At 31.5% G+C, this 14135-nt stretch overlaps 2 protein-coding genes across 4 annotated transcripts in view; one reads left to right on the top strand and one right to left on the bottom strand.

Moving 5' to 3' along the window:
• The window catches only part of Gbs-76A (Glycogen binding subunit 76A), a 153717-nt gene that overhangs the window by 23832 nt on the left and 115750 nt on the right, over positions 1-14135 (bottom strand). The gene's annotated exons all lie outside the window — the stretch shown is intronic.
• The window catches only part of pip (heparan sulfate 2-O-sulfotransferase pipe), a 117076-nt gene that overhangs the window by 84865 nt on the left and 18076 nt on the right, over positions 1-14135 (top strand). For 2 of the 3 annotated variants that reach the window (XM_033338732.2, XM_033338729.2), the window contains one exon: positions 10697-10770. In XM_033338732.2, coding sequence (XP_033194623.1) covers positions 10697-10770 — 74 coding nt within the window. The remainder of the gene's footprint in view (positions 1-10696; positions 10771-14135) is intronic. The other variant, XM_033338730.2, reaches the window with a different exon arrangement.

The following is a 14135-nucleotide window of genomic DNA, read 5'->3' as shown; positions in this document are numbered from 1 at the left end:
TTGATTTGATGGCACGTACAATAATGACAGCCAAACAAATGTATATGTTGACAATAATTTTTGATATTTTTATCCCATTAAAATGGAACGGTTTCTTATATTGTTTCATAAATATTTTTATAATAATATAGCGATCTATGAACTTATATGTTGTCTGCTTATAAGCTCTCTCGTATCGTATTATCGTATCAGGTCTTATGATGTTATTAAATGATTATAATTAAGTAATTAATCATTATTGCGTTTACGAAATGGCATAGCAAGAGTTCATTTGTGTCGATCAAAACAAAACGTGACAAAACATGTTTTAATGTTATATCTGCTCTATACGAATTGATAAAATTGTAACAGCAAGTAAACAGTACAGATCGAAACAAGAATAAGAAAGCAAGAAGAAGAAGTAAATTTGTGAAATAAATTCTTCGACAATTCAGTGTCCGTTTTAAATAAATGTTATATCCAAATGTTGTAATATGAAAATTGTCTTTCAAATAAACGTTAGATGATCCTTTTTTAATCAATCAATATGATTGGCGTAACGAATAAACAATACAAATGACAAAGTCAATAAGACCAGAGAACAGTTAGAATCGCAGAAAATAAATTTATCAATTTATCAAATCATTCGTTATTTCTTTCTTTTAATGTTTGATATACGAATACGTGTTCTAAATATACAATTTACAATTTTCCTCGTATCATGAATAATTTTCCCGAATGATTAAAATTTCTTCGAAATTAATATGATGTCATACCTTTAACGCTTATGGCCACGCGATAAAAGAGTTGCGATTAAAAATTATAATTAAACCGTAAGAGATTGTAAAATGTTAATTAAAACGATAACAGGTTAAGGCATAACAAGTGATATTTAGCTTTAACATCCAATGAAGGGGTGATATTTCATCTAAAAAGCTATTAAAAATGTCATAACAGCCTTTTCATCCTCTTCTTTTTCTGCAATCGTATTACGTAAATTAGATGCAGCAGAGAGGTTAATAGATTGTATCCAGATTTACAGGAAGGTTAAACAGGAAGTTGTTAATGAGCTCTTCGCGTCCTGCGATCGCAGTTCAATAGTGCGTCGTATGGTGCAATTATTCTGGGTAATCGCTCGTAAATCGTATTATTCGAAAAGCATTAAATTTAGGAAGATAATCGTTGATGCGTGTATCCTCGCGTTTAAGCCTAAAAATTATAGAACGTAAGAAATTTTAACTCGTAAACGAAGTTTGGAATTACGAAATACACGGAGGCTTCGAAGATGCCATTACGAATCTTTGATTTATTTCCAGAAACAGAAATAACAATAACTTTCTCCAAAGATATTTTTAATTCTGATCCCATTTTATCACACTTTCTGGGAATAAGTTTGATATTTATAATTGAACCTCCTAGGCTTCCTTAGATTTTACTATAGTTTCACAGAACTTCATATGAGAATTAACTAACAAACATCAAACGATCATCATTGATCGTATTTTATTTGTGTAATTATAGGTCTTGACTAAGTACAATTTGATTATTTCAATTGTTTATCTGAAATTGAATAAACTTTCTAATAAATATCTTCGAAATGACCTATATACGTATATTCTAATAATGAATATAATATACACAAATAATAGTATTTCAGTATCCTTTAATAACAATCTCACATCGATAAGACTATTTATAATAATATATTATTCACATCGTCATCAAAATTTATCATAAATAAGGCATAAAAAATAATTGCCAAAATATAAAATCCATAAACATGAACAGTACGCTGCAAATATTTATGCATTTACAAATACCAAAAATAGAAAAATTTGCAGAATCTACGTAATTGAATATTGAAAATAAAGTGCGCGCTACGATATACAGCGGACGATAGAAATGTCTATTTAAGTTCCATTTCCTTAATTATGTCCATAAAGACAATCGTATAAACGTTCACCATTTACTTACAAGCATCAAATTAGAAAAACATCAAATTAAGTAAGCGAACGTGATAACGCATTCTAGCTGGCCAGACTTTTTATTCCGATTCCATTTCTCTAATTATATTAAAAAAAAAAAAAAAATACGAGTTTCCATAAACATCCTACTTCCGTTAATAAAACTAACAAAACATCAAATCAAATAAGCATAATCAAACAAACCCAGTCGAAGCAAAGAGAGATGAAAGAATTAAATAATAACGCCTTCAAACATAGTGAATGGGTCATTAATTCTGAATCTTATGATGGCGACAATTTCAGATGGCCAAGAGAAAGTGTTAATTTTCAATGATCGTTGAATGTTGACTTAATGAAGGAGAAAGCAGATCGAAAGGATTCTCCGTAGGCAAAACGGCATTACCACCTTTAATTAAATCATAAAGCTTACTCGAGCTTCCTCTAATCACGTCGATCGCCGAGATTTCGCGTTTCGTGCGATTAAACCCGTCTAATTACCTTTTGACAATGATCGAGGGGGACGTAACGAGTCTTCGTCGTGATCGATTCGATCGGATAACCGGTCGACACGATCTCGAAGCAATTTGTGGCGCAAGATACGTGTAATCCTCGTGGAATCTTACACTGGTCACCTTAGAGCAACGTTGTAACTCTATCCTAATAATTAACGGAATCGAATTAACCGTTCGATGAAAATGCTTGTGGCGAGAACGCAATAAGTATGACAAAGGTGCATATAGGTGCCCGTGTTATGTGGCATCTAAGGTGGAACTAAGGATAATTCACAATGGACGATTGTAATGGAGCTTGTGAAATGATCGCGTTCATCTTGATGGATCATCGAGGAAGGTCGGAACGTTTGAAAGCGCTACTTCCTATTTTTACAGGAAGTGCAGTCTGCCTGTAACCCAAGAGAGAGTTGTTTCAGGTTTGTGAATTTAATGCCAGAATTATCATTAGAACGGAGGAGATCGTTCAATTCATAATTTTTAATTTAATTTTCGAAAATAATTTTAGAGATTTACGTACATCGATTTTTAGGAATTCGAATAAGAAGTCGAATAAGGAATTTGGTTGATAGATTTGCATTTTTTAGAAGAATTTGGTTGACAGACACGCTTCTGGAATTGAATAATTTTTGGTAAAATATTATGGAAGAAGAAGGTTTCCTTCTCTCTCACATTATGTATTTCTTCATCTATCCTTCATTCTGTTCTCTCTGAAACAGGTTTTATATTTCAATTCTTCATAGTTTTAATATTAATAGGATGTATTAATTGGCGAAAAATTCGAAATCGATGAGAATTAAATATAAATATTAAACTGTTATACGTAATCGTAATACGTATTATCGATGAAGGAAATTATTACTGACATTTATGGAATTATGACGATGTACGAATATATTAGTTATTGCATATGTAAAATGTACAGAACGAGATTACAAATCTTTTACGGTAAAGAGCAACTTCGTCTTTAATGCCTCGTAACATACGTAAGTTATTGCATATATTAAATACATGGAGCAAGTATTAGCAGTTTTTTATGGAAAAGGACAACCTCGTCTTTAATATGTAAATTTCATGTTAAATGTAAATTTTCTACGCGTATGATGTGTAACGACTTTGATTAAATGGTATAGTAAATTGTATTTAACTTTAAATAAATTTCAATTTTAATCTTGACAAATTGGCAAATTGTTCTTATATTTTGTCGAGGAAATTGTCTTTCAGCTAAATAACACGGAATGCACGTAACGAACGCTTAGACTACTTCGCTTGGAACGTTAGAAGTGTGAAAAAAGAATGTGTGAACCGGATGCCTGAGATTATAATGATTTACATGACCACCCAATGTTTTGCTACCGATATTCATCGGTATATCCGATAAATGATTGCTTCGATATAAACTTCATAAATACGTAATTCAATGCCCCTTGAAATTGATAATAATACGTTGATATTAAAATCGCTATAAATTACAATTTAGGAACAGTATAAATATTTCATTAAATTTTATCTATTACGTCGAAGAATTTTCGCGTGAATAATTTCCTTGCAATTTTATTACTCAAAGATATATTTTAATCGAACATAGTGTAGGATGTTCTGAATATTTTGCAACTTTCGAATGTATTAAAATTATACAGAATAAAATAAGATGATGGTAAGATAAAAAGCTGGTAAATATGGTGGTGGCGATTGCAATAAATAATAAGATAAAAATAGTACATAAAACATAGTAAGTACATAGTACGATATCTTCATTATATTAATATCTTTAAAAGAAATACAGTAAAAGAAGCGTACACATCGATCTCAATGAAATCTTGAGAAAGATTAAAACGTTCGATGTCGATAATTGCTTCCTATTTTAGCAGGAAGAATAACGTCTTACCAATCGAGGATTAAGAAGAAAGAATAATTGAGAATTAAGGACTGAGATTTAATTGAATAATAAGGGGCAGTTGAAACGAGGAAATACATGTGTTAACGGTTACAGATAATGTATTCTATTATACTTGTTATAAAAACATAATAAAGACTAATGAAATCTTAGAAAAGATTGAGACATTTGATTGCAATTGTTCCTTCATATTTTACAGGAAGTGTACCGTATTCCTTAAGAAGGAACTATTCTAGATTCGGATTCGAGTTAATGCGAAATTGAAATAATAAAGTGTGTAATTTCATTCATACACGTGGTGCAAAGTTTTTGTTGAATATATGATAGAATATGAACATTTTGATCGTGCTGAAATCCGAGGTCGAAGTGATAAATCGAAATCACTGCTTGCCATCTTTCAGGAAACGTATCGTTATCGTAACTTGAGAAAGAAGCATACACATAATTAGATTACAAGGCGATGTAACATCGTGCAAGTAATAAAATGAGATGATTTAATTATTGCGTAGAATATATTACGACTATTATAACGGTAAATATGGTTTCGATGACTTGGTACTGATAGAATTATATTTTTCAAATTTATATACAACTCTTTAGTAAGGATAATTTGAACGAAAATTTTACTCCACATTTTTCACTTATTTTCACGTATAGAATAATCTCCCTCTGATTATTCGCGGTCAATCGGTAACTAGACGAGTTTAGTTTACTTGACAAATTTTCAAAGTGGATTCTCTCGAAAACATTATCGTCGTGTGAAAAGATTTTCTTCTATATTTTCTTCGTATTTCTTCATAAATTATCATATCATATTCGCTTTTAAATTGTATTCGACCTCACCCTAATGATGTTATGACTATCTATGTTCTCGCTCAATATTATGAACAACGATATGCAATTAATAATAACAAAATGATCACGTGAATTATCTGGAATAAAAAGATTCGAGAATTAAGTGAACCAGGAAGGGAACAAAGGACGTCAGCATGGCGACACTTGACTAGCACTTCTGCTAATGAGACGTCGAGGTTCGAATTAACGATCACGTTGATTAAGAGGTCGACAGGCTTCTCGGCCAAGATCAACGATCTTCTTGGCGGAATCGAAGGCCTTCGAGGTTACCGTCGGTCATCTAGAAAGTTGCCGCTCCCATCGTTGTCGCAAGAAGAAAGAAACGGAAGGAGAATCGCAAGAAGCAGTTTCTTCGCTTTCTTCGTCATGAACGTTGGCTTGCCTCTTTTAATACGATCGTGTCTTGAATTTATTAAGATCCAGGACTGGACGTTATTCGAATAATTATTCAGAATTTGATTTTAAGCATTGTTTGCCTCGCTGAATAACAATATCGCTGGAAAAAAATTATTTTGATATTTGCTATTTTAATTGATTTCACCAGGAAAACAAATATATTTTTCTACAGTATCTTAGATTTGTACTTCGACATATAGAGCTCTGATCATTGTTATCAATAGACTGCAGGTGTTTACGCATTTATGGGAAATTTTCACTTTGACGCGATCCTTGGACTGTTATTTAAATTTGTCCTCGTTTTAGCAAGCAAAATATTTTTAATCTTTTAAGGGCACGTTTTTTTCACATATTGCTCAAACTGGAGATATATTTCAATGTCAAAGTAGTAGGATTGAATAAAAGATGTGACCGAAAGGTCACAGCAGGGTCAATGCAGAAATGCGTAGAATGCACATAATATGTAAAAATATATGAAAAATTCAAAGTACCGTGCTCGTTATAATATGTGGTAGTAGAAAAAATGTCTGACTCTGCTCTGAAATACGAATTTGTATAAATACCCGCAGAATATTCTTATTTCACTAAACAGTGTTTACAAAACATATAGCTGCATATTAATTACCAGAAATATTATAAACTATTAATTTGCTCATACCAGTGCGCAAAAAATTGTTTCAACACAGCGTAATTCAGTCACAACTTTACTATTATTTTGTTCTTCGTTATCGTAACAATCGTAACTGATGTACGATATAATAGAATATATATGGAATTTAATATACAGTAAGGAAATTGATATTCATAATGGACGAAGCTTGTGGTAGGTACTATTTTATTGTTTAAATAGTTCGTCGAATTGTTTAATTTTCCGAACTATGCGTTACTTTCGGCCACTAATTCGCAATTAGTTCTCATACGATTACCACATACTATTATCACGAATCTATCAAAATGTCCAGATACATTGTATAAGCGGTAGAACATGTTACAGAATAAGTGAAAGATGACGTTTATAAATGCTTGTGGAAATTAGAGAGTTAATAAACAAGTTAAAAAGCAAATATTAATCTCTTGCAAATGTAGCAATCTGTTAGCTCACAAGTTACCAAGCTGTGAAATTCATGCATTCTATATCGAAACTGCGAAATTCATACGTTTCTATTGCCACAAATCTACGAAAGTTTGCCGGCATTTAGAAGCGGCGGTGCATATCACGGAATAAGAAAAAGATGACATTTATAAATAGCCATAGATATTAGAGAGTTAATAAGGAAGTTGAAAAGAAAATATCAATCTCGTCCAAATGTAGCAATCTATCAGCTCGCGAGTTACCAAACTCTGAAATGCATCGACTATTGCCGCGCATCTACCGAACTTTACAGATATTTGTAATCATTAATGTACGTTGTAGAGCAAGTAGAATATGACGCTTATAAATGCTCTTGGAAATTGGAGGATTAATAAAAATAGAAAAAAGGTTAGAAAGGAAATATTAATTTCGTCCAACTGCTCCGCTCCATCGGCTCGTGTATTACTAAACTCTGAACAATCTAGAGATTCTAGTCTTGATCAATCGATTTAATCTGCTTCTACTATGTTAATACCATGCTCGTGTTCCATTGATCTACTTCAGACCTTACGTACGCTTATCTATGACTCGTGTTCGTCGTATGTGATTACCACGAAGCAGTTGCAGCGATGCGAAGAGTTTCGATTTACGGGCAAGTTCTCTCGAAGCAATCGGATTACAGATAGTAAGCAATCAGGCTGAAGTAATGCAACATGGAGGATCGAGTCGTGATAAAGACATAATAAGGCATACTAGCGTAACAGAGCAACATAGAGCGTGTCTCTGCGAGCCTGTTCGACACGACAATGACGATTCGATGCAATATTAATTGGACTTGCTTTCGACGTGTTTTATTTCGAATTACTATTAAACGAGCCTGAGAAATCGAAGCTACGAGAAATGGATCGTTCTATGGAAGATATGTCAGGTTTCAAGCAATTTAGATTTCAATCTTGTCGAGATGAATTTATTAAAATTCATTCTATTCCGCCTATGTACATGTACATTTTAACGTGTAAATTATTTGAACAGGAATTGGAAATGAAGAACATAGGAAAAGATTCTATCCTCAGTTTCTACTTTTCTATTCTATTGTATTCTAAGAATATTTTAATTTAAAGAACGATCATTTTTATAAATCTTGAATAAATGTAAATAGTCGGTGAGAAAGTCCATTGAATAACGTAGAAATTACTTAAATTAAATGCACGATGTTACGAAGAAAAACGAAAATTCATGTGTGTCATACCTAATATTATGAAGTGATATATTTTACACGTTTTTCTTGTGTAAATACACAGTTTTACTTATTATACGAACGACGTAATGAAGTTGACAAGATTATTGTTTACTGTTTCATGTTGGAGAAAGCGGATGTTGCAAATGTCTATATGCGGTAACAGCAATGTAAATTCCAATGAGATAAGAATTTATGAATATATATATATGATGAAAGGAGTTAAGACTAACTTCCGAGCCAATATAGTAAATCATTTGTCTTTTCCACATATGGAGAAATTTGCATCTCGTTATACGATTTCTTAATTTTTAATCGATTCGCGCCAAAAAGTCTTTTAGCATTAACAATCTTATTAAGATAATTCATTTTATTACATCATAAAAATAAGAGCAGTATTTCATTTATTGGATCGTGTAATAAGTTCGCTCGTCCCTTAATGCTACATCGTAACGAATGTTATAGAAACAAAAATTTTGGAACTCAAAAAAGAAATTTTGGAACTGTCAGAATAAAAATTTACTCAATCCATCCGAAAAAGAATTAAATTCGTAGAACCTGGTAATAACACGGTTCATTGAAAATTAATGATATGAACAAATATTTAGTTGTTGTAGCTATTGTAGATATTATATAAAGGATTTTTGACGCTTGTTTTAACACTTGTGCGAATGAAATTTACACAAGCTAATACATATTACATTCCTAAAACATATTATATGTTTTCTTCTTCCTTGCTGTAAAGATTCAAGAATTCGCATCTTTATTAGATGAAAAATTCTCTGTAAGAAATATAACTCTATCGACAGTCTGATATTTGCGGTTATATAAAGATGATCGTGGAAGGTACTTTTGATATCTATATTTTTCACTCTTTTGACATGTGATATTTGAAACAGCTTCCGCACGTGACTAGATGAGTTCGAACATACTACTTTCGGAACACCTTTCCCGGCAATGAAAGTATCAAACGAGGTTCACGATTTTTAATAACATGGAATCCAATGAGCCATTGGATCATCTGCAATCTTATGAGGCGGAGAAAGGAGTCGTTACAAATATCAACCAGATCGAGATGCTTCCTGGTGAATGTCGATTGATTTAAAATTTGATAGATGCCTTATATAACTTCCTTACATGAATCTTTAATAATAGTTACTTTAAAATTTGATTTATTCACAATTTACATATATCTCTTCTATGCGATAGAATGTATCGTTTTGCTTTCCTTTATCATTGTTTATAAGTGTCGTTTCTTTACGAATTTTCATTTCATCTTATTCTTCAGGGAAAACTTAACATTAGGATTATACCAATATCTGAGATGTAATACGAATAGGTAAACAACTATTTCGTATATCTACTTTATTCATTTTGTAACTTTTAGACCCCCAAAAAAGCAGCACTGTAAATTTACTATTATTAGTAATTGTGAAAAAATTTGCATTGCTTTTCTACGTTTACGATGATTGATCAATTCTGGTAAATTCTACTTAATTCGAATATTTATAATCCTGTATTATATATGGAATATTTTCTTCCAAAAATTGTTATTTCTTCTTTCCTTAATAAAAATCTTAAAATATAGCTAAATTCTACTTAATAAATTTGCTACATATATGTGTAAATTATTTCAAAATTTCTTATCTTAACAAATTTTTTATTTCTTATTTTTCTTGATAGAAATCTTCAAGTATATCCTACAAATTTGATTTAATAAAATTTTCCTCCACATGCTATTCGGTGATTATTTCCATTTAAATATATCTTAATGTCATTAATACTATATTACAAAATTATAATAATTTTACCATAATAATATTAATAAATAAATTCGTAATTCAAGTCGCAACGTAGGTTCCAAGAAATTTCGACGTTCTAATATAGACATATTATGGACACGAATAACGGAAAACCGTAAATGTTATGTACCAATGATCCTATACCAATAGTCTGATTGAATATGCAAATTATGAAATCATAGCGAATTTTTTTTAAAACATCGTGATTACGTGCTTAAGTTAAAAATAATCTCTTACGAGGCTCACACTTTGTTCTCGTTTAACCTGAGCTATAAAGTATGACTCGATCGTCAACTAACCGCGAGATTTCTGAACGAGTCATAAAAGTAGTCGTAACTTCTATTCTTGCGAAGGGAAACGGTAACCATAGGAAGAATTATGAATTATCTGCATAGAAATCGGGATTTGTGTTAGAAAGGGTAATATTGATTCTCTACGCTTTACGATATGATAATAACGAATGGTTTTCAAAAATTTCTAGCCATCCACTGAGCTATAAATCGACATGATATATTTTTCAAACATATGAAATTTTATTATCCATAGAAATGATGAAAATATTAATTGATTCTAGAACGAAGACTCACGAATAGTTCTCAATTATAATGCTGCAAAAGAAATTTCCTTCATGAAGCATTTTTAGAAGTTTTATCGTTTCTTTGGGTAAAAAATAACGAAAATTTTAATTATCGTCGAAAAATATTTAATATTGCTTCTCACGATGATCATATGCTATTAATTATTTCGCTGGCAATCATTGTATTTTATTAAGAAGAAATTAAATATTAAACGAGGAGGAGAATATTGATGATTAAAAATCTCATCCTAAGAGTACAACGATTATAATACGTACTTTGCTTACGTAGTACTTCGTAAAATATTATTTATACTATATAATTTTTCTCTCTTTTATTGCATACAGTAATATAGAAATATTTATTCAATTATCTTATCACACTAACGTAACTTCTATCTCTTGTTTCAGAAGGAGTGCAAACTGATTCTAGTCCAAGTGGAATCGTCCATTACCCAAACAGACATCGTATCTTCGCAATAAAGGTACAGATTCTTTTCTTTTCTATTCTTTTTACCTGCATATTTTGCAATATTTTATATTAACTTTCATTGAGTTCGTAAATATTTTTCTTCAGATTTTAAAATCCCTTTTATAACATAATGTTCTAAAATATTACTAATATTAATCTACATTATACATATGCATACGCACGTAGAGAAGTTAATCTTCTTATACATTTTTTATAAACAATATTTCTATATTCTCTTTTCGAGATTATCAACTTTTAAAAGCAGAAACAGTGTCCTCCATTAACGCTATTACTAAATCATGCTGCTGATTTGTACACGTAACACAAGTACATGCAAACTTTCACGAGGACTTAAAACTTTTAAAGGACATTGATAATTCATTCCATTGTACAAGGAATACATCCGGTCTCTTGCCTGTCTTATAAACGACTCTTTACTTTCTACTTGTTCTACAACTAATCGCGAACAAACAATGTAACTATGTATGTAAATTATTTCGAAGATCATCTGCAAGTAAGAAAATGAGAAAAAACGCGAGGAGTAAAAGTTCCTCAGAACTCGTCAACGTCCAGTAAATTATCTCGAAAATTCTTCCACACGTATAATTTTTCAAACTCAATTCCAAAACGCTACATATACTATAAATACCGATTTCTCTTTCTGCAAGTATAACATTTAAGGTCAGAGATCGAGATGGACTATACGAAGAGGATTTGACGTGAAAAAGTTATAAAATGTTTCTAGTTGTTAGTTTAAGATGAAAGTGATACATATGAACAATATTTGTGTTGGTGATAATGAACGAAAGCTTTGAATTGGAGAAAGTTAGGGTTTGGATTTTTCCAAGTTTGATCAACTCGTAGGTGTCAGACTACGACATTATAAACGGGACTGTACATGTTTCTGTACGAAAATAATTAAAGAAATCGAATTTAGATAGAGATTTGTGTCACTTATTAAAATTTACTTACTTTTTCCTGTCATCTGAATGTGTTGACCTCCTGACCCTTACGATAATTTGCGCTTTAATAAAGTCAACGTTAATTAGTTGAGTTATCAACGGCGAGCTCCCATAAAAAAATTTAATATGCAGAATATCCTGAGTGTACCAAAAGACAAATTGCATAGAATGCGTGTATATTAATAAAAAGAAAAGACAAAAATACAGTACATGACGTGAGAACAATAAAAAAGCTCGTACAAATATGTTCCCTGTTTAAGCTTGTTCCCGAGTTCTTACGAGTTTTATGTTGGAATAATTCTACCGAAAGATGGTAGTAATTGAACTAATTTCACGCACCTATAATAAACAAAATTCAATATTTCACGTCGAACCTTGCATTTTAGCTCTGTAAACGCTTTCGGTCAACGACAAGACGTCTCCAGTCTTGTGTTCGTATAGGAGCAGGTCATTTTGAACACATCTTGTGAACGTATAGAGATACAGTTTTAAAGTTAAAGAAACAAACTTACTATAACTCGAAAGCAAGATCAAATAGGGTTTCGTATGAACTATTTTATTGGTCTCATGCGCAGGATCTGCTGCAGACGTGGTTCCCCGATGCTACGAGACACTGTATATATATACTGAAAGTTATACGTGAAATTTTCTAATTTGAAGTTATTTACTTTTAGAATACTCCATTTTAATTGTAGAATATCCATAAATCTTACTGGCAAATTTTGTCGCGTAAAACAAGAAATAGTTGCAATTAAAACGAAGCAAACTTAAGTAATCCAACTTAAATCTAATGCAAACTATTCTATTCAGCCAACGATAGGAATTGTAAATTAGAAACTCTATTGCTTAAAAAATTACTTATACAAGAATAAAAGAAACTGTTAATCATGTTTATAAATCTTGTAAAATCAAGACACCGTTTCTAAACAGAAGTTGTGCCAATTTTCCTCCGGTTTTAACATTATTCGACGATAAAGCTATCGTTAACCCGGATTTAGAAACGCAACGTAATCAATTACCGTGCAATACCGATGCACAGACCTCGATGCATGTATGTATCTCGTCAACCGTGCAAAGAATCATTTTCACGGCTAAGGACGCGAAGAGAAAAAGAAACGATGCAAAGGAGGATAGCAGTCTCGCTTTAGAAACGGAAGGAAATTGAAGAAGTGCTCGAAAAAGATTTTCAACGTCGAGTTGGATTTTAATTAACGAACTGCTGCATAATGAAGCAAGTGATACTAAAACGAGGGCACTGTTGTCGAGAAGCATACTAACTGCAGCTTAATGCACCGCGTGTTTCTTCCCCGCTGACAATTATGCTTCTAATTATCTGCTCACACAGAAGTTTTTATCTGCTGCACGCGGACTAATTTATTTCAATGGATTCATTATTTTCTTGTCATTGAGGAATGTTGTTACAATTGTCGATGTTAAGTAGGAAAAGAATGGTTCTGCAATGAATGAAAATATCAAATGTAGAAAAATATTCTCTGCTTTAAATTCAATACTCTATTGCTTTATTTCAAATACGTTATTGAGTATGCTGTATTATGTTGTAACGCGTCTAGGCTAGTGTCATGTAATCCCAACTTTTACAAGTAATTAATTAGTTAGATGACAAATGTATTTGTTCTCTGCTGTACTAATAATAATAATAAAAATGGCATTGGTAAACGCATGTGCATAATATTGTTTCCAAATTTTAATATATCGTGTTTCCTTCGTGGAACCATTTTAAAAAATGCGTTTCTATTATTAACAATTAATAAGGAGAACAATTTTCTCAGAATTTACAAAAATTTGTCACTGAAAATATTGGAAAGTAATTCTCCAGGCTTGCAGTAGTATGGCCTGTACATGTACGGCCAGTGCTGCGTCGACTAAATAAGTAGAAATGGACATACACTGACATGGTCAGACGTCTGTAATCACTGCGTGTTGCATAGAACTTAAGAATTTAAGAAAGAGTTAACTATCTTTAACGATTCTGTTGATATAATGAAAAATGTCGAGACATTGAATCTGGCTCACAAAGACACACAGAACGAGAATCTAGGAACACAAAATCTTTTTCTACGCTTAAAATACTTTCATGTATCAATATATGAAACTACAAGGTAAAATGAAGATACAAAAAATTTGTTAAATAATTAGATTCCAAAATGAGTGAATTGTACTATAAATTATAAAATTTGGAATATAAAACATACAAAAACTGAGAAGACTACAATATGAAAAAGTAATAGATACAATGAGTATGTAGAATACGAAATAGTAATAGGAAATCAAGAATTTAAGTGGAAAAGCAGTTAAAATGAAGTGGTTTCCGAAGCAAACTATCAGCCTACAGCAAGGTGAGATATATCATGCACGTGCACATTGTATATAATTTGAAATACTCCGATGTTTATCA

Source organism: Bombus vancouverensis, chromosome 1, assembly GCF_051014615.1.
Source record: "Bombus vancouverensis nearcticus chromosome 1, iyBomVanc1_principal, whole genome shotgun sequence".
In the NCBI taxonomy this organism is placed as follows: domain Eukaryota; kingdom Metazoa; phylum Arthropoda; class Insecta; order Hymenoptera; family Apidae; genus Bombus; species Bombus vancouverensis.
The sequence above is the reverse complement of the archived record's forward strand: the minus strand, read 5'-3'. Positions and strand labels throughout refer to the sequence as shown.